Raw genomic sequence first — 20081 nt, 5'->3', positions numbered from 1 at the left:
GCCTAGTCCCTGGTGAAGTTTGGGCATCACAACCATCCTTACGCCCCAGCCCAAGGCAGAGGCAAGTGAGAAGGCAACTTGGTTAGACAGGTGCTGATTTTATTGATTTTCTATGTACTTTCAAAGATGAGATTCAAGGTGCCCTTAGGAGTTTAAGTAAAGGTAAAGCCACTTGAGCTGATAAGCAGTTACTAGCTTTCAACCAAAATCATTACTGTGATTGGAGAGGTTGAATTCTGAGTTTCTTTGAAGATCAAGCAAAAGGTGAAATGCTGGCTGACTCCTAAACAGATTTGCAGATCCTTCTCCAGGACTGGTCATTAGTAAACCGACTCCTGCTTTGGTGAAACGTGCTGTTCTGGCAAGAGCAAGGTGCAGGCTATTGGCAGATGCTCAAGTTCCCCAGAAGCTTCTGTGGCCCACCATGGTTGCCATTGTAGTGAGAAATTTTGAGAAGGTAGACTTAGAAATGTTTCTTTTCATATGAAAAGTAAAATTATGAGAAATAAATGGATGTAAAGTAGAAAAGGCACTAAGCTACAAAAATTGTCAAATTCTGTTGTTCATCAAGTTTGCATAAAGTAAATGCCTGACTGAAATAATTTTATCAACACAAGAAAATATGAATGGGATTTTTTTTTTTTTTTTTAAGTAGGCTTCACGTGTAGTACCCAACACGGGACTTGAACTCACAACCCTGAGATCAAGGCCTGAGCCAAGAGCAAGAGTCAGATGCTTACCCAACTGAGCCACTAAGGCACCTCTGAATATGATTGTTCTTAAGTCTCACTCCAATAGTTCCCATTACCAACAACAGGACGATGCTGGGGTGCTCGTTCCAAATCCATCTGAACTGTAGAAGAAACCTCACTGGGTAGGTTGTCAGGGCATTGGTTAAAAAGCATGCCCTACAGGGGCGCCTGGCTGGCTCAGTTGGTAGAGCATGGGACTCTTGCCAAAGTCATGAGTTCAAACCCTATGTTGGAAGGCAGAGTTCACTTTAAAAAAAAAAAAAAAAAAATGCCCTTACAGCCCAGGAATGAGAAACTTTACCGTTATCAGTGACTGCTCCTTGATCAAGTAACAAGATCCATTACAGATTCGTTCTGTGTTTACCTCCCCTCCTCTACCAGCAGCTACATTTTCTCTTTACTAAGTAAATGCGCAAGACCAGGAAAAACTACCTACCTCTCAGGATTATCCACTGCAGATAATCAGCAAGCCCTGTTTCTAGGTACCGTCTCCAGGCAGGGAATAGCCCAAAGAACCTGTCTTCGTCTTTGCTACAAGGAGGTATTCCCTCAATCAAGCTCCCCTCTGGAGGCTGGCAAAAGATTCACCATTGAGTGCCAAATCCAAAGTCGTTTTGTTTTGTTCTTACAAGAAATGTGATCTATTACTAAAACAAATTACTTGGACACAAGTAACAAATTTCTTAAGCTGGGGGCCAGTCCTGATTGGGTCGGAGTGGGCACTATGAGGGAACATAATGGAGTTTACTCTCCTAAGTTTTTAGATCCTATGTTCACCCAGTCTTCATAGGACTTCCTGATAGATTTGGGTTCTGGTGGCCCCTCCATTCCTTACCCACCTCTGATCATCAATAAGAAAACAGTTAAGAAAGGAGAAGCAAAGGACCCCCTAAGCCCCAACCTGAAATGATCTGGCATGACAACCGCCTCTCCCTCAGCTGCCCTTTGAGAGCTGGGTGGCAGTGTCTGCTGTGCCTGCAAACGAATGTATCCTCAGGCTCTCGAGACTCAGACCTGGGAAGCCCTGAGACGTGGACTCAGCCCTCTCATTTTACAGACGAGAGGCCTCCAGGGAGTAACGTGATCGCCGGTATGAAGGGGATACGATGAGAACTGGGGCCCCGTCAGGAGAGTACCGCCCATGTCTCTCTGAATATCTTTAATGTGGGTCACTGTAGTTCTGCTCCTCCTGAAAGTGTTCTGCATACGGTAGGAGGTCTTGTCTCAGGAGAGTGTCAGGTTCGAATCCTATAGTGAAAGGCTTCAGGGTATCAGACCTATAGTGGCCAGGAACAGGGAAGCGTGGACGGAACAAGTTTCTATCGCTGAAGAATTCGATTCCTTAATTTTCCATTGTCAGGGAAATAGATGACCTGTGGTATTAAAAAAAAAAAAAAAATCGCAAGAGTATAAAATTTGACACTTTTAGAAAGCCAAGCAAAACCAAATTCCCCATGTATGTGCCCTATGTCCCCCAGAAGCTTACGTTTTGATTTAGCCCTACCCAGACAGGCAAATTTCATTAGTGTATAAAATAATAGTCAATGTGCATCAAATAAAAACTCAGGTCTCTTAAATAAATAAAGTATCATTTTTAAAAAGCAATCTTGGGCAAGAACAAAGCTAGAAGCATGATATCATGGCTCCCTGATTTCAACCTATATTACAAAACTTAAAACGGTATGGTATTGGCATAAAAGCAGACACACAGATCAGCGGAACAGAGTAGACGGCCCAGAAATGAACCTATGCTGTGGCCAATTTATGACAAGTCACGAATATACAATGGGGAAAGGACAGTCTTTTCACTAAATGGTACCGGGAAACTGGCCCACTACCTTACACCATACACAAAAGTTAAATCAAAATGGGTTAAAGACTTTAATATCAGACCTGAAACCATAAAGCCGCTAGAAGAAACCACAGGCGGTAAGCGCCTTGACATAGATCATGGCAACGATTTTTTGAATTTAACACCAAAAGCGAAAAAAAAAAAAAAAAAACCACGTGGGACTACACAAAAAGCTCTGCACAGCAAAGGAAACCATCAACCAATAAAAAAGCAGCCTGCTGAATGGGAGGAGATATTTGCAAATCATGTATCCAAAATATATCGAGAACTCCTATAAATCAATAGCAAGAAAACAATCTAAAAATGAGCAAAGAAAAAAATGAATAAATATAAATAAATACATAAAAAATGAGCAAAGGATCTGTATAGACATTTTCCCAAAGAAAACATACAGATGGCCAACAGGCACATAGAAAGATGCTCAACATCATTAACTCTCAGGGAAATGCAAATCAAAACCACAATATCACCTCACACCTTTTAGAAAGGCTACTATCAAAAAGACAAACAAAAAGTGTTGGCAAGGTTATGGAGAAAAGAGAACATCTGTGCACTGTTGATGGGATTATGAGTTGGTGCAGCCACTAGGAAAAACAGTATGGAGGTTCCTCAAAAGATTAGAAATGGAACTGCCGTATGGTCCAGCAATTCCATTTGGGGGTATTTATCCAAAGAAAAACATACTGATTCAAAAAGATGTACGCATTCCCATGTTCATGGCAGCGCCATTTACAGCCTAACTGTCCATCAGTGGACACTTAAAACTTGTGCTATGGAGGGATGCCTGGGGGACTCAGTCGATTGAGGACCCAGCTCTTGACTACAGCTCAGGTCATGATCCCAGGGTTATAGGATTGAGCCCCGCATCAGGCTCCACACTGAGCGTGGAGGCTACTTAAGATCCCCTGTCTCTGTCTCTCTCTCTCTCTCTCTCTCTCTGCCCCTCTCCCTCGCTTGCATGCTCTCTCTCTCTAAAATAAAATTTAAAAAAACTTTTTTTTAACTGTGCTATAGAGGCTCCTGGGTGGCTCAGTTGGTTAAGCATCATCAGACTCCTGGTCATGATCTCACAGTTTCGTGGGTTCCAGTCCCGTGCTGGGCTCCGCACTGAATGTGTGGTGCTTGCTTGGGATTCTCTCTCTCTGCCCCTCCCCGACTTGTGCTGTCTCTGTCTCTCAAAATAAACAAACTTAAAAAAAATTGTGCTATATATCTATATTGGAATGTTATTCAGCCAAAAAAAATGAAATTTTGCCATTTGTGACAACATGAATGGACCTCCAGGGCATTATGCTAAGTGAAATAAGTCAGAAAAAGACAAATACTGCCTATAATCTCTGTGGAATCTTGAAAGGTAAAAAACAAAAAACAGGTGCCTGGGTGCCTCAGCTGGTTAAGCATCCAACTCTTAATTTGGGGTCAGGTCGTGATCTCACTGTTCATGAGTTCAAGCCCCACTTCTGGCTCTGCACTGACACTGCAGAGCCTGCTTGGAATTCTCTCTCTCTCTCTCTCTCTCTCTCTCTCTCTCTCAAAAATAAATAAATAAATAAACATTAAAAACAATGACGAGCTCATAGATACGGAGGGATAGGAGAAATGGGTGAAAAGACATAGAGGTGTGGTTACCTTTGATTCAGCAATTCTACTCCAGAATTTATCAACAGAAGCAACACGTTCTTATCTGTGAGAACAGTCCTCGATGGCTAATAACCAAGGTCTTGTTTAGCCATTAAAGAGTACACCAGGGCTATGGAGTTTGTGGCTTTAAAAAACTTATAATAATGAACATTGAAAAAAAAATGAGAAAATGTTTACACTCTAACAGTTTGCTATTCAAAGTGTAGCCATTACGTGAAGCAGGTTAGGAACAGTGTCTATGGCCCCTGAATCAGAATTTCCATTTTAAGAAGATTCCCAGGTAGGTTGTATGCATATTAGAGTTTGAGAATCACCTAATGGGGGGGCGGGGGTGGGGGCGGGCAATGTTTATTATTATTGAAAAAAGTATATCTATGTGTACTGGAAGGTACTTTGCAGAAATTAAAATCGTTTAAATGGAGATAACCCCAGGGCGCCTGGGTGGCTCAGTCGGTTAAGCAGCCGACTTTGGCTCAGGTCATGATCTTGCACTCCCTGAGTTCGAGCCCCGCGTCGGGCTCTGTGCTGACAGCTCAGAGCCCGGAGCCTGCTCCGGATTCTGTGTCTCCCCCTCTCTCTGTCCCTCCCATGCTCATGCTCTGTCTCTCTCTGTCTCTCAAAAATAAATAAACGTTAAAAAAAAGTTTCTTTTTAATGGAAATAACCCCTTCTACCCACACGAAGGGCCTAGCCTGCTGTAGGTCCTCAATAAATGGCAGCTATTTGGAAGGTGATACTATGATGGGCTTTTATATTTTTTTAATGTGTTCCTTAATATTCTTGTTAAATCACATTTTGGAAACCTGAAAGGCAATAAGGAAATTGATATGTTGTGCTTCCTTTTCAACCAGACATTAAAATCAGTTAAAGTCATATTTTTCTTTTTGTGTTGGCTATCAGGAAGCATGAGGAAGGTAGTATTTCTATTAGCCTAGCTTTCTAGAATATTTGTTTTCCTCTCTGTGACTTTTATTTTTTTTTTTAATTAGGTTTTCTATTTTTCTTACAGATCACTTAAAGTCTTTCTGAAAATAAGGGCCCCATTTACAAGAATGACTTCTAAGCAGTCTGTTCTTGTTTGCCAGGCTCCACAGAAAGATGAGTTTATGAAACCACCTGGCTGTTTGACATTATTTCTTCCTGTTCTTTTTCCACTTCTCAAGTAAGAGGTAAAACAAGGGGGTCTCAGATGCCAGCTAGCTCCTGCGGGAGTCACTGCTCCTCCCCCCAGGCCCTACGCCAGCCCCTACACCCGGCCCCACGGGCCATGCCGCCTGATGAGTCTGTAAGGAAACGGAGGCCAAGGAGGCCACAGCCCTTCCCCAAGGCAGGCAGACCACCCAACGGTGGGATTACTCACCAGCACGCCAGCTGCTTCAGACTTCCTCTGCAATGAAAAAGAGAGCATTATGTGTATACACCCGGGCCTCGTTTGCAGGATAATTCCCTGCACACAACTCCCTCGCCAAACCAGATCAGATTTCTTCACTCTCGAGAAGGCTCGCATTGTTGTTGTTGTTCCTAACGTGTACCAGCTTGTAACTGCATTTTGCATGTGGTGTCCCTTATCAGACGGTAAGGTCCAATCAGACCGCTTCCCTCACCGATGTCCCCCCCAGTGTCTGGGGGTGTCAGTGGGCACCTGGAGCCCAGGAGCTGTTAGTGGTCGGGCAGGTGATTACGTAAGAAGTAGAGATACCGGAAGGACAGAACGAGGAGAGAACTAACATTTGTTAATCGCCTGTATAACATGTAGGCTTTGTTAGTGATTTACCCACTGCCTAATCCTTCACACAATCTTTTGTTTTTTTTGAGATACAATTCACTAACACGAAATCTACTCAACTCAAAGTGTACAGGTTGGTGGGTTCCAGGATAATCACTGGGCTGTGCAGCCATCACCGCTGTTAGGACACCCGGGTGGCTCAATTGGCTAAGCGTCCAACTTCGGCTCAGGTCATGATCTCGAAGTTCGTGAGTTCAAGCCCCGCATCAGGCCCTGCGCCGACAGTACAGAGCCTGCTTGGGAGTCTCTCTCTCTCTCTCTCTCTCTCTCTCTCTCCCCTGCCCCTCCTCCACTTGTGCGCTCACACGTGCACCCTCTCTCTAAAAATTTATTTTTAATAAATAAGCTTTGGAAATAAATAAAAATAAATAAAAATTTAAAAATAAATGAAAATAAACTTTAAAAATAAATAAATAAGTGGGATCATACAATACATGGCCTTTTGTGTATGGCTCATTTCACTTGCAACGTCTTCAAGGTTCATCCACTTGGTAGCAATTATCAGTACTTCTTACAGCTGAATAATATTCCACTGTGTAGATTTACACATATTATTTATCCAGGTCATCAGCTGACTCACGTTTGGTTGGTTTCCACTTCCTGGCTTTCGTGCCGCTATGAAGCTTTATATCCAAGTTTTTGTGCAAACGTGTTTGCAGTTTTCTTGCCTACGTATCTAGGAATAAATGTGTGAGTCACAGAGCACCTCTCTCTATGTTTAACCATTTGAGGAACTGCCGTCCTGTTTTCTATAGCAATAGCGCCATTTTACCTTTTCACGAGCCGGGTATGAGAGTTCCTTTCTCCACGTGCTCACCAACACCTGTTACTGTTCATCTTTTTTTTTTTTTTTTTTTTTTTTTTTAATGTTTTATTTATTCTTGACGGAGAGAGAGACAGAGCATGAGCGGGGACGGGGCAGAGAGAGAGGGAGACACAGAATCCGAAGCAGGCTCCAGGCTCTGAGCCATCAGCCCAGAGCCCGACGTAGGGCTCGAACTCATGAACCATGAGATCATGACCTGAGCCGAAGTCGGATGCTCAACCGACTGAGCCACCCAGGCGCCCCTGTTCATCTTTTTTATCAGCCATCCTAGTGGGATGTGAAGTAATAGCTCATTGTGGTTTTAATTTGCATTTTCCTCATGACTAGTGATGTCAACTGTCTTGCCAATTTGGATATCTTCTTTGGAGAAATGTCTATTCAAATCCTTTGCCCACTTTAAAAATGGGGTTCTTCGTAGTTTTATTTGTCAAGTTGTAGGAGTCCTTATTATATTCTGGATATTAGAATTATGATTTGCAAATACATTCTCCCATTCCGTGGGTTGTCTTTTCTTCACTTTCTTGTTGGTGTCCCTTGACACACCAAAGCTTTCATTTTTTATGAAATCCAATTTATACGTATTTTTTCCTTTGGTCGCTTGTGTATTAGGTGTCACGTCTAAGAAACCACCACCTAAACCAAGGTCACAAGGATTTATAGCTATGTTTTCTTCTAAGAGTTTTATAATGTTACATCTTACATTTAGGTCTTTGATCCATTTTCAGTTAATTTTTAAATATCATGTGAGGTGGGCAGTCCAACTTCATTCTTTTTTTTTTTTTTTAATGTTTATTTATTTTTGAGAGAGAGACAGACAGAGTGAGAGCAGGGGAGAGGCAGAGAGAGAGAGAGGGAGACATAGAATTTGAAGCAGGCTCCAGGCTCCAAGTTGTCAGCACAGAGCCTAACCTGGGGCTCGAACCCATGAACTGTGAGATCATGACCTGAGCTAAAACCAGACACTCAACCAACTGGGCCACCCAAGATGCCCCCGACTTCATTCTTTTGCGTGTAGATGTCTGGTTGTTCTAGCGCCATTTACTGAAAAGACTATTCTTTCCCTCCATTGAATGGTCTTGGCATCTCTGTTGACAATCAGTTTGCCATTTATGTTTGGGTTCATTTCTGGACTCTTAATTTTATTCCATTGATCTGTATGTCGATCCTCATGCCAGGACCACACCATCCTGATTACTGTAGCTTCGTAGTAAGTTTTGAAATCACGGCATGTGTGTCCTCCAACTTGTGTTCTTCTTCATGATTGTTTTGGCTCTTCTGGGTCCCTTGCGTTTCCATACGAGTTTGAGGATCAGCTTACCAAGTTTTGCAAAAAGCCAGCAGGGATTTTGATAAGGATTGCACTGAATCTATAGATCAGTTTGGGGAGCATTGCCATTGTAATATGAAGTGTTCTCATCCGTGAATGTGGATGCTCCCATTGATTTAGGCCTTTAATTTCTTTCAACAACGGTTTTTAATTTTCATGTACAAACCTCACACTTCTTTTGTTAAATTTTTTTCTACATATTTTATTTATTTTTTTTTAATTTTTTTTTTAACGTTTATTTGTTTTTGAGACAGAGAGAGACAGAGCATGAACAGGGGAGGGTCAGAGAGAGGAAGACACAGAATCCGAAACAGGCTCCAGGCTCTGAGCTGTCAGCACAGAGCCTGATGTGGGGCTCGAACTCACGGACCGCGAGATCATGACCTGAGCCGAAGTCGGCTGCTTAACCAGACTGAGCCACCCAGGCGTGCCCCTACATATTTTATTTTTTGATGCTATTATAAGTGACATTGCTTTCTGACAAGTCATTTTCAGATTGTTCACTGCTGTGTGTGCGAATGTGATAGATTTTTGTATATTGTTTATATCCTGCAGCCTCGCTAATGTTGCATGTTACCTTTCATGGTTTTTTAGTGGATTCTTTAGCACGTTCCATATGCAAAATCATGTCATCTGCTAGTAGAGATCGTTGCACTTTGTCCTCTCCAAACTGGTTTTCTTTTCCTTCTTTTTCTTGCCTAACTACCCTGGCTATAACCTCCAGTATGCTCTTCAACTGCAGTGCCAACGGCAGACATCCTTGTCTTGTGCCTGAGCACGATCTTTTGAAGTAGGTAATTTTTTCAACCGAGGAGAAACCTGCCACCTCACCCTGTAAAAACGGGGCTCGGATGAGGAAACGCTCAGAGAAGTTGAGTAATGTCTGCAGTCACAGCTGGTTAACAGCGGAGCCCCAGTTTTAAAACCAGGTCTGACTCCAAAGCCCACACTCATTCTCCTCTGCCTCCTTAACCCTTAACGAGCGGATCAGCAACCATGTACTCATGCAAGCCTTCACTTCTGTCATCATTTCCTTCATGTCACACAATAATAGAGGTGGCAGAGCAGGAGTTAGTGTCCTGCTTTTTCGTGGGAAGCACCTTGAGGAAAGCGACTTGGAGGAACTGGGACTCAAATTCTGCCTTCCAGGGCACCTGGGTGGCTCAGTCGCTTAAGTATCTGACTTCGGCTCTGGTTCTGATCTCGCAGTTTGTGAGTTCGAGCCCCGCGTCGGGCTCTGTGCTGACGGCTCAGAGCCTGGAGCCCGCTTCGGATTCTGTGTCTCCCTCTCTCTCTGCCCCTCCCCCACTCATGCTCTGTCTCTCTGTCTCTCTCAAAACTAAATAAGCATTTAAAAAAAAATTTTTTTTTAATTCTGCTTTCCTGACCCAATTTTGTGCTTTGACAGCAGCGATAGCTACTTCACTAAGTAGTTAGATGTGTTCAGAAAGGTTATGTGGGTGTTTCCTAACAGGTTATAAACAAGAAGGATAAATTGAATCCTGCATGATAGTGAGGGAACTAAAATATGGAGAGAAAAGAATCTGAAAAGATTGAAACAGGTGCATGGGGCACGAAAGAAGAGGGACAAGGAAAGAGAGGAAAGCCAACTGACATTTTGATCAGTAGATAAAGGGTCAAAGAGACAAACCCATCTCTCCACAAGGAAGCGCTGTAAAGGGAACTCCGCGCCACGCGCGCGTAACATTTCTTTCCAGCTAAAAGAATCCCTGGTGAAAAGGAAAGAATGCAAATGAGGACTACAAAAATGTTCTCTGCAGTGTTTCCAGATTTAAGGTTGGCCCCGCCTGGGGGCTAAAAGCTGAACAAAATGCCTCCAGCGGCGGCCCCTGCTGCAGCCTCCCTTGGAAAAACCTCCATCGCTGGAGAAAGTGCTGGTTGTGCAGACAGATCCTGCTGGACCCCCCCACCTCCAACCCGTCCCCCCAGGGCTGCTGTGCAGATTAAACAAAGATGGCCCCCTGGGAACAAACCTTACATCACTCCTGCACATGGCAAAGCCTCAGTACATACTAGTCCCATTTCCCTTCCCCTCACGGGGTTTTCGAGGCACCCAGACCTTAAGTGTTCCCAGAACCTAGGAACTATCGGCCCCCTCCTTCAACAGAAAGACACCTCTCTCTCCTCTCCTCCTTGGTCCAGCTCATTCTAGCAATTTGGTTTTCAGCTTTCATCCTATAACTTAGGCGTGCGAGTCTTCCACTGCCAGAGGAGGATGAGATGTCTAATGACTTCCTTATGGAGCAGTGGGCCCTGGGCTGAGCCAGAGTCTGGTCATTTTTGCCACCACCTTTCTGTGTAGCCCTGGGGCGGGGGCGGGGGGGGGGGGTCTCCCTTCCGGGCTGCAAGTTCCTCATCTGGGAAGCGTCCTTGGTCCCAGGGGGCAACGGAGTTTGCCTCCCCCTTCGAGTTCAGGTCAATGGGGCGAAGACTGTGGGGAGAGTGGGCAATTTTGGATTCACACGCATGTGAGACAGGCCTTGCCCTATGACTAGGAGATAAAATTTATGCCCTGAAAGAGAAACGGGAGCAGAAAGTACCATAAGAGGAAGAAAGGTCAGTTGGGAAGGAGTCAGAAAAGGCTAAAGCGTCCGTCTGGGCTTCGGGTCTCCTACAACTGACTCATGACTCAGGGGTAGGATTTGGGCAGAAGGAAATTGAAACAGGATGGCATACAGAGAACCCCAAGGTTATTCTAACTCAAGGGACCGCCCACCGTATGCATTCCAGGAGCTGTCACATCTGTCCCCTCATCTACCTTTCTCCTCCTGCCCCAACAACACAGCCCCTCTCCTGACTGGCCGCTCCTCTATCCACCAAGCAGACTCCCGGTGAACTCGGGGACCCAGCCCCAGCACCGCCTTCTCTAGGAGGCCGTACCTCGCCCCCCAGGCTGGATCAGGGTTCTCTCCCCTGGAGACCCTGACAGAAGTCAGGGGCGGGGGAGGCATGAGGACACCCTTCTATCACAGACAGCCTCTGCCCCACAGGTCTCTCTCACTGCCTCATCAGCCGCCAGCTTACAACCCCCCACTGGCTTTTGGCCTCTGGAACGAGGCCTGTGTCCAGTTGGTCTTGGTGTCCGTCCCCAACCCCGGGCCAGGGACCAGTCCTCTGGTAACCGGCTGAGAGGAAGCCCCACCTCCCCGGGGGAGGGCAGGTTACCTTTTCCATCGGCCTTGTAGTCATCGGGGAGGAGCTTGTCCTGCCGGTAGCCCAGCACGAAGGCCAGGAAGGAGAGGATGAGGGCGTCTCCGATGCTGAGGATGGCCAGCATGAAGGCCCAGCGGATGGTACACTGACCCAGCGTGTACTTGCCCGTCTGCTCCCCACACATGCGTCGCACCTCACTTGAGTCCCAGCCATCCGGGTAGACCAGGCAGCCGATCATGAGGCCTGTGGCTGAGGGGGTGGGAGGGGGTGAAGATGGTGTCAGGCTGGCTGTGCTCAGTCTGCTACTGCCCCCCCCCCCCGCCCACTGTTGCCACCTTGTCACTCCCCCTCCTCCTTGAGAGGGCGGGCAGCTCCTACCATGGTTCTTGTAGAGCACAGGGGAGAAAATGGAGGATCCAAGAGTTAAAGTGACTTGCCCTTGGTGGGGATAGAGGCAGAAAGTGGAGCTCCTCCGCCCAGGGAAGGTTCTGCCATGGCACCAGGTGATCCTACCAGGCCCTCAGCCGTGCCCCTCACTTTGGACTTGACGAGGCACTGGCTACTCTGGCTTCAAACCCCTCCAAAATCTGGTCCCGACCCAGAGAACTCGTCACTCCTAAGACATATATTTATTCATGCTCCGATATCTCTGAAATAGTAAGAAAGCTTCAGGCCGTGGTTTGATTACAAGTATTTTTTTCTTTTGGAGACACCTGGGTGGCTCAGTTAAGTGTCTGACTTCGGCTCAGGCCATGATCTCCTGGTTAGTGAGTTCGAGCCCTGCATCAGGCTCTGTGCTGACAGGGCAGAGCCCGCTTAGAATTCTCTGTCTCCCTCTCTCTCTGTCCCTCCCCCACTCGCTCTCCCTCTCTCTCTCTCTTTCAAAATAAATAAATAAACTTTTTTAAAAAAAGGAGTATTTTTCCTTTTTACACACACAGAATCATGGTATGTCCCACAACTTGGGAATCTTAGATTTAATGAAAACACAAAGTTTTCCAGCCCCATCTCTGGCTGCTTCCCTCATGAACCTTTCATTTAAGCAAATAGGTCTCTCCCTCCTAACTCAGTGCATAACACTGCAGTTGTCCATACTTCCCTAAATTTGAGAATCCCCTGGAATATTTGTTTAAAATGCTGATTCCCAGGCTAGGGGTGGGCTCAGGAATCCTGGGGGGGGGGGGGGGTTAAAATTTTTTTTAATGTTTATTTTTGAGAGACAGAGAGACAGTGTGAGTGGGGGAGGGGCAGAGAGGGAGACACAGAATCCAAAGCAGACTCCAGGCTCCAAGCTGTCAGCCCAGAGCCTGACATGGGGCTCGAACTCACAAGCTGTGAGATCATGACCTGAGCCGAAGTCGGCCGCCCAACTGACTGAGCCACCCAGGTGCCCTGGGAATCCCTGTTTTGAAAATCATTCTTTCAGGTAATTCTCTCACTAGGAAAGGTGGGAAACACTAGAACGGGCTGCCTGGATTTCAAGCCCAGCTCTTTCCTAACTAGCTGTGTGACTCAGAGCAAGCTACTTAAGCTTTTTTTTTGGCCTCAGTTTTCTCGTCTATACAGTGGGAATATGAGTAGGCCCTACCTGTTTGGATTGCAGTGAGGTGCAAATGAGTTAATATTGGAAAAGTGCTTAGCACATACTTAGTGCTTCACGAGTGTTAGCTACAATTATCCCATCCTGTGCTTTCACTGACTTAGTATTTACAGGCAAAAATTTCATTTTCCCTCCTTCTCCTCACTTCCCTGCCCTCCCACCAAGGACCACCCCACCTTAGCTGCAAAGATATGTGACACGATCCTGGGATGTGACCAAGGCCAACCCCAAGCACAACCGACATGCAGGCAGGGGGTTCCTTCCATTCTCTGTGCCACCTTCTGAGCCCTCACCCTCCTTCCACAGGCCCAAAGGCTCTTCAGTTCCGAGGCTGTGCCCTACCCAGGAGCACCTCGGGGAAACACCTCACAGGACCCAGTTACCTACCTTGGGCTCCGTTTGTGCTTGCAAGGAAAGTCAACAGATCAAACAAATACAGAGTAAAGTATAAAGATCAGGATCCCTCCTCCCCGCCTAAATGCATCAACTCGCCTTTGATTTTACATGGGACAAGCTAATTCATATAAGTGTATAGGTCTTTTAGGTCCAAAATACTTCGTGTACCCTTTTCCTCTTGATCCTGACAACAGTTCTGTGAAGTAGGCCATGTCTTAATATCCCATTTTACAGATTAGAAAACTGAGGTCTCAGAGAAACCAAGTGAGTTGCCCAGGGCAGAGTCAAGACCTGAACACATGCTCCTGGCTTTTTTTTTTTTTTCCCTCAAAGTTAATTCCCTAAACTCTCAGACTGACATCACTCCAAAGAGCTGAATGTATTTAGTGCTGACATTTCAGACTTCGTGACAAAATGAGAAGTGTTTCAGGAAGATACTTAGCATAGGGGAGGGGGGACTTTCCCAGAGCTCTTCGGTAAAACCTATGGCCTTCCCCAGTTGGTGTAAGACCAGAGTTTTGGTGCCAACCGTGGCCCCCACCTTAACCCGGGCGGAGGAGTGGAATGGGTCAATGTGGAAAGGAGCTGCCCTTCTGGACTTTCCATTCTCCCCATCTCCTCCCCTTGGTCCCCTTCTCCTTCCGTAGCATCTCTGGAAAATAGCCCAGGGCCTCCAACCTGGAAACAGGTTGTTACAATGGGTGCCATGACCCTCTGTGAGCACCTGACCCATCCACCTGGGCACAGTGGGGGGCAACTCCATTTGTAATGTCTCAGGACTCTCAGCAGAGGCCAGCATGGTATCCTCAGGCAAGTTTACTTACCCTTTCTGACTTCCATTCTCTCATCTGTAAAATTAGGATAATACTACCTGACTCATAGCGGAGTTACGAAGATTAAGTGTGATCATGTATAGAAAACGCTCACTGTGGGGACACCTGGGTGGCTCAGCTTGGTGAAGCATCTGACTCTTGATTTCAGCTCAGGTCATGATCTCATGGTTCGTGAGTTCGAGCCCCGAGTCAGGCTCTTTGCTGACAGTGTGGAGCCTGCGTGGGATTCTCTGTCTCCCTCTCTCTCTGCCCCTCCTTTGCTCGCACTGTCTCTCTCTCTCTCTCTCTTTCTCTGTCTCTCATAAATAAATAAATAAACATTTAAACCAAAAAGAAAGAAAGAAAAAAAGAAAGAACGAAAGAGAGAGAGAAAGAAAGAAAGAAAGAAAATGCTTACTGCAGTGTCTGGTACATGGTAACCAGCCAATTAAAGTCAGTTGCTGCTATTATTATTGGCATTGAAGTCAGATGGAAGCAACCTCAGGGGATGTGAATGTCATTAGAGCTGTTCACAAACATTTCAGGTACATAGCGGTGTTAGATTTCCTTGCTCCTCTCTTTTCAAGTTGGGCAAGGCCATAAGACTTCCCTTAGACAACAAAATAGGAGCGGAAATGTGTGGGGTTGCGGGCCACAGCATGTAACTTCTGGGGAGACGCCTTCCAGAGCTCCCTTTCCCTCTGCAATGATGACAGCCAGATGACAGCCGGTGCTCCATCAGCCCGGGTTCCAGAAGAGAAGGGTGAAAGCAGAGCCCCCAGCTGATCCTCAGTGAGCTTGTGCCACCAGCAAAGAATAAATCTTTGTTTTAAGCCACTAAGATTTGGGAGTTTTTTTGTCACACCCCCCCATCCTGACTGTTTTTGTGTTTTTCATATTTGCCGAGCACCTCCTATGTGTCAAGGACCGTACAAGGTGTTTTACATGCAGTATACATCCCATCCTCACAAGAACCTTGTGATGGGAGGTGCTGTTGCTACACCCTACAGATGAGGTTATCAAGACTCAGAGAGACAAGCAACTTGCTCTACCTGTGTTTCTAGGAGCTGGAACCACACACAACTTATACCTGGGATCCAGAAGCTCAATTAACATTGTTAAACTACAGCCCCCCACTGGCCCAGGCACCAATCCTCTTTCCTTTCTCCTGCTCCCTTCCCTGGCCTCAGGCTTCTTGGCAAGGTTAAACTAATTGGTTTAGGCATCTTCAAATGGACCCGTCTCCCAGCTGCTGACTGCAAAGCAGACCCCCTCTTAATCCCTCCCTTTGGCTCATCTTCCATTCCCCTGCACCAAAGAATGGAACATGACACCACTTTTGCTCTTCCCAATGTAAATGTTTCATGGGATGGCATCTGGCCACCTCTGCTATCAATGTCTCCAGCTCCATGACCCGGCAGGGTCTAACTCAAATGGCCTGGTGACGTCTCCCCCACATAGTCCCTCCCAAGCACTGCCTGTTCAGCACATGACACCTGTTGCAGGAGGTTGTGGGAGGGGGCAGTGTGGAGAATGAGAGGAATGGTTGTGTTTCCAGCATCCCATAGCTCTGATATGGAGGACCAGCTGGTAAGCATGCCAGGGTCCATTCTACTCCTCTTTGTCCCAGAACTGCTACATCTGCATTTCTCCTCCTTCTCCCCACCTCCCACCAAGATTTACCTCAGCCCTGTCCCAACCTCTCACTCATGATACAGAGAGACCAGAGAGGGAGATGGTGGGTGGATTGCAGACGCAGCTCTGGAGCCAAGTGAGTAGCCTGAGTACAAAATTTGGAATCAAAGGTTCTGTCCACCACTACCTGTGCTAAAAGTCAAGTTACCCATTAGGAGCCTTATCTATAAGGCTCTTATTCCTCTTATCAATAAGAGGAACGCCCACCTCACTAGGTAGGGATGGGCTCCTCCAGAGGGTAGATGTGAAAGTGCTTTGTAAGTCATTATACTTATGTAAATGTGTGGCTCAATAAAAGTGAGTTTGGAATACATCTTGTTTCTTGGAACCTGCTGCTTTAATTCTCCTTGGTCCTTAGTTGCCAGTTGATCTGTTACAGGTTTGGCCAAGTCTTTTCCTCTTTCTCAGTCCCAGATTCCTCATCTTTGGGTGGGGGTGGGGGGGTACCTATAGCTCTCTAAGGTCCCCTCCAACTCTGACAGAGTCTTGAATCTATGTGTTTTGTTGTCTGGGATTCTTTTTTTTTTTTTTTTTTTTTTTTTTTTTACTTTTTTTAACGTTTTTTTTTTATTTATTTATTTTTGAGACAGAGAGAGACAGAGCATGAACGGGGGAGGGGCAGAGAGAGAGGGAGACACAGAATCCGAAGCAGGCTCCAGGCTCTGAGCCATCAGCCCAGAGCCCGACTCGGGGCTCGAACTCACGGACCGCGAGATCGTGACCTGAGCCGAAGTCAGACGCCCAACCGGCCGACCCACTCAGGCGCCCCTTGTTGTCTGGGATTCTGATCCCCGCTCCATTCCCCCTGTTATGGATAATACTACTTCTCATTCTAACCAACGATATCAAGATGGTTTGCTCTCTAGTCTGAAGTCCCCACACTGCCCCTGGACATTTCCCTAGAATGGGCAGTCTGTGCGTGGTCCTTGGGATGGGAGGGGACCAAGGGCTGAAGGACAAGGCCTTAGGCCATGTCTTCCTGAGCTTTAGAGGAAAACGGGAGCAGCTGGCCCAAGGACCGAGAGGCCTGCCTGGGCCAGGAGCAGGAAAAAGGGGCAGGAAAGGCCTGCTTTGGGGCACCATAAGTAGCCACCTACCCCACATAGTTTTTTGTTTGTTTAATTTTTTTTTAGTTTATTTATTTATTTTGAGAGAGACAGAGACAGCAGGGGAGGGACAGAGAAAGAGGAAGAGAGAGAATCCCAAGCAGGCTCCGCACTGTCAGTGCAGAGCCCAGTGTGGGATTTGAACCCACAAACCGTGAGATCACGAGTGGAAACCAAGAGTCGAAGGTTTAACCGACTGAGCCACCCAGGTGCCCCACCCCTCCATAGTTTTAAAAGACCCTAGCCATCTGGGATGCCTGGGTGGCTCAGTCAGTTAAGCCTCAAACTTCGGCTCAGGTCATGATCTTGTAGTTCATGGGTTCAAGCCCTGAATAGGGCTGACTGCTGTCAGCACAGAGCCCACTTTGGAGCCTCTGTTCCCCCCCTTCCTGACTCTTCCCCTGCTCATGCTCTCTCTCAACAATAAATAAACATTAAAAATAATAATAAAAGACCCTAGCCACCACCACCACTCCCCCCATGACAAAATATCACTCCCGTTTGCTGCCTCAAGTACAGAAACCTATAACTAGGGAACAAAGACTTTCACTCCACCATGAAAGAGAGAACTTCAATGCAAGTTTCTATGGGAAAGGTCACAGCATAACACTCCAAATAAACAACTGACTTTAGAATCTCCCTGAGAGCACTTTTGGGTGAGAGGGGAAGAGTGAGGGCAGGGATCTGGGGATCCATAAAGAGAAAGAACAAACGCCCAGAAGTGGGAGATGGAGACATCTAGGATGTGCCTGACATTTTGCCCTGGGCTGGATCCTATTTCCACATGGCTGACAATGGAAGCTTCCTTCTTTTTCCTCCTCAGAGCAACAACAACCTCTGATGTGGTGGCCTGGGAGTCAGGACACCTTCTATCAACTAGCTGTGTGCTCCTGGGCAAGTCACTCCCCTTCTCTGGACCTCAGTTCCTATCAGTAAGATGAGGGGGTTGAACAATTTGATCTCAACGATCCTTTTGGTCTCAACCAGTCTAAAGTTCTCTACTCCTCAGAAGCTTCTACAGAGCATTGAGTAGGGCTGGGCTAAAGGAGAACAGCTGAGGGGAGCCTGGTGGACTCGGTCGGTGGAGCATGTGACTCTTGATCTCGGGGTTGTATGTTCAAGCCCCATGTAGAGATTGCTTTAAAAAATTAAATCTTCAAGAAAAAAAAAAATAAAGAGGAACAGCTGGGAAGAAGACCAAGAGCCTCCAGAGGGCGGAATGGTGCAGCGTCCCCTGTGGCGGGGGGTGGGCCCCCACTTGCCCTCCCATTAACCCTGCTCACCTGCAGCCAGCTGCATCCATGCACAGATCTTGTAGACAGTGGCCGTGTTGCAGACGAAGAAGAGGCTAAAGCAGATGATGGAGCCAATGATGAGGAACATGGCCAAGGCCACAAAAAACATGGCAGTCTTGAAAGCTCTAGAGGGAATGGAGGAGAAGTCCAGCGGGCCACCCTTGCAGATGAGCTCAGAGGACAGCACGTTGCCCACACAGTAGGAGAAAAGGCCAAAGTAGCCTGCCTGGGGTGTGTTAACGCTGTCACCAATCCAGTAGGGCTGGATAAAGAGGGCCATAACAAGCACCGAAAAACAGATGGTGAGTGTGCCCCACATCACACCCACAGCCCTCGAGTTGCGCACATAGTTGGTGTGGTAGATCTTGGCTGCCTCCTGGGCGGGCAGCAACTTCACCATGGTGAGGCAGTAGGCCCTCACCTGGGGTCTTGTGGGCTGTAAGCTAGTGGCTTCGCAGACAGAAAAGCCTAGAAGTCAGTCACTCCTCAGATGGGCTTGAGAACGAGGCTGAGGTCAGGACACAAGGTGAGGGTCCCTCCAAGGTAGAAGAGAGAGGATTTATAAGACCAGGACGACAACCTTGGTTTCTTCCGAGGAAGATTGTCCAGATGCCTTTGTCCACTCTAGCCAGGCTGTCTCCAGTCTCCTGCCTCCTCTCAAGCCTGCCAGGGTCTCGGGCCTGCTGGCGCCGCCCTGCCCCTCCCCCCTTTCCAGCTCAGAGCTTCATAGAGCTCCGCCTCTTCGCCGCGGCCCGGCCCCTCCTTCCTCCCTCCTCGGAGAGCGCTGCTTCAGCACCGCGGCCAGCGCCTCGGGACTCCGGTCGGAGGAGGGTGGGAAACAGATGACGGCCCGGGGAGGCATGCGGAGCTCCTGGCCCGCCCACCGCTCAGTTTCTCAGGGAACTGAGACCCCTCTTCACCCTCCTGAGTTGGGGGGGTTGGGGGGGGGTGACAAAAATTGAGAGGGTGGGGCTGCAGCTGTCACATTCCTCCCGCTCAACTCCTGCCGCAGAACCAAAACCTCTCCTTGAACACTGTTCCCCCATCCCATCCAACCCCGCCCTGGCTCCCTAGTCGCCCTCTCAGAAATCCCAATACAGGGGAGTCCAGCAAAACCTTTTCTGATTGTGTCTTCCGGTCACTGGTTTCTAGTCCATATGGTTTCTCTTCAATCAACAATTTCTAAGAACCTACTATGTGCTAAGCCCCATGTTGGAGGGTATCTTCCCTAGGCAAAACCACAGAGATAAAAGAGGGTCCCTGCCCTCAAAGACAGTGAGGCATTTACATATATGTATATCCGTAGATATATTTGCAATGCAGACTGATAGTGCTATATTAAAAAACTACAAAGCACAGCAAAGGACAATACTTGTGAGGCCTCCCAGACTTTAACATATGTTTTTTTTTTTTAATGTTTATTTATTTTTGAGAGAGAAAGAAAGTGACAGAGCGTGAGCGGGGGAGAAGCAGAGAGAGAGGAAGACACAGAATTCCAAGCAGGCTCCGGGCTCTGAGCTGTCAGCACAAAGCCCGACCTGGGGCTGGAACTCACAGACCACAAGATCATGACTTGAGCTGAAGTCCCACGCTTAACTGACTGAGCCACCCAGGTATCCATTACCAAATGGTTTTGTTCAATACAATATCTTTCTCCTGTTTATATGTTTTTGTTGCATATTTCTTTTTCCCCCTTCTTTTTCAAAATATGTATTTCTCATGACTGTATAGGTAAATACATGTTTGGTGTAGGGATCTAGCAAATTCAGGAAAGCTACATAAAAGGATATAAATCACTCATAACCCCAACATTGGAAGC

The 20081-nt window shown here is 46.9% G+C and overlaps 1 protein-coding gene across 1 annotated transcript; it reads right to left on the bottom strand.

Moving 5' to 3' along the window:
- Window positions 1-1633: 1633 nt before the first annotated feature.
- On the bottom strand, window positions 1634-19039 carry LHFPL5 (LHFPL tetraspan subfamily member 5). Its single transcript, XM_078446854.2, has 4 exons — window positions 18251-19039; window positions 11371-11607; window positions 5604-5632; window positions 1634-2108 (listed from the first exon to the last, which is right to left on the bottom strand). The coding sequence occupies exons 1-3, from the start codon at window positions 18660-18662 to the stop codon at window positions 5622-5624; spliced, it is 660 nt and encodes a 219-aa protein (XP_078302980.1). The 5' UTR covers window positions 18663-19039; the 3' UTR covers window positions 1634-2108; window positions 5604-5621.
- Window positions 19040-20081: the final 1042 nt, after the last annotated feature.

This window comes from Panthera onca, chromosome B2, assembly GCF_046562875.1.
Source record: "Panthera onca isolate mPanOnc1 chromosome B2, mPanOnc1 haplotype 2, whole genome shotgun sequence".
Lineage (NCBI taxonomy): Eukaryota > Metazoa > Chordata > Mammalia > Carnivora > Felidae > Panthera > Panthera onca.
Note: the sequence above shows the minus strand (reverse complement) of the source record. Positions and strands in the feature narration are given on the sequence as shown.

Excerpts from the sequence above, each read along its gene's own strand:
- LHFPL5 (XM_078446854.2), bottom strand. The coding sequence starts at position 18,662 with ATGGTGAAGTTGCTGCCCGCCCAGGAGGCAGCCAAGATCTACCACACC. Across the intron at positions 11,608-18,250 it reads ATGGATGCAGCTGGCTGCAG|CCACAGGCCTCATGATCGGC; the intron begins GTGAGCAGGGTT and ends CCACCCCCTCAG.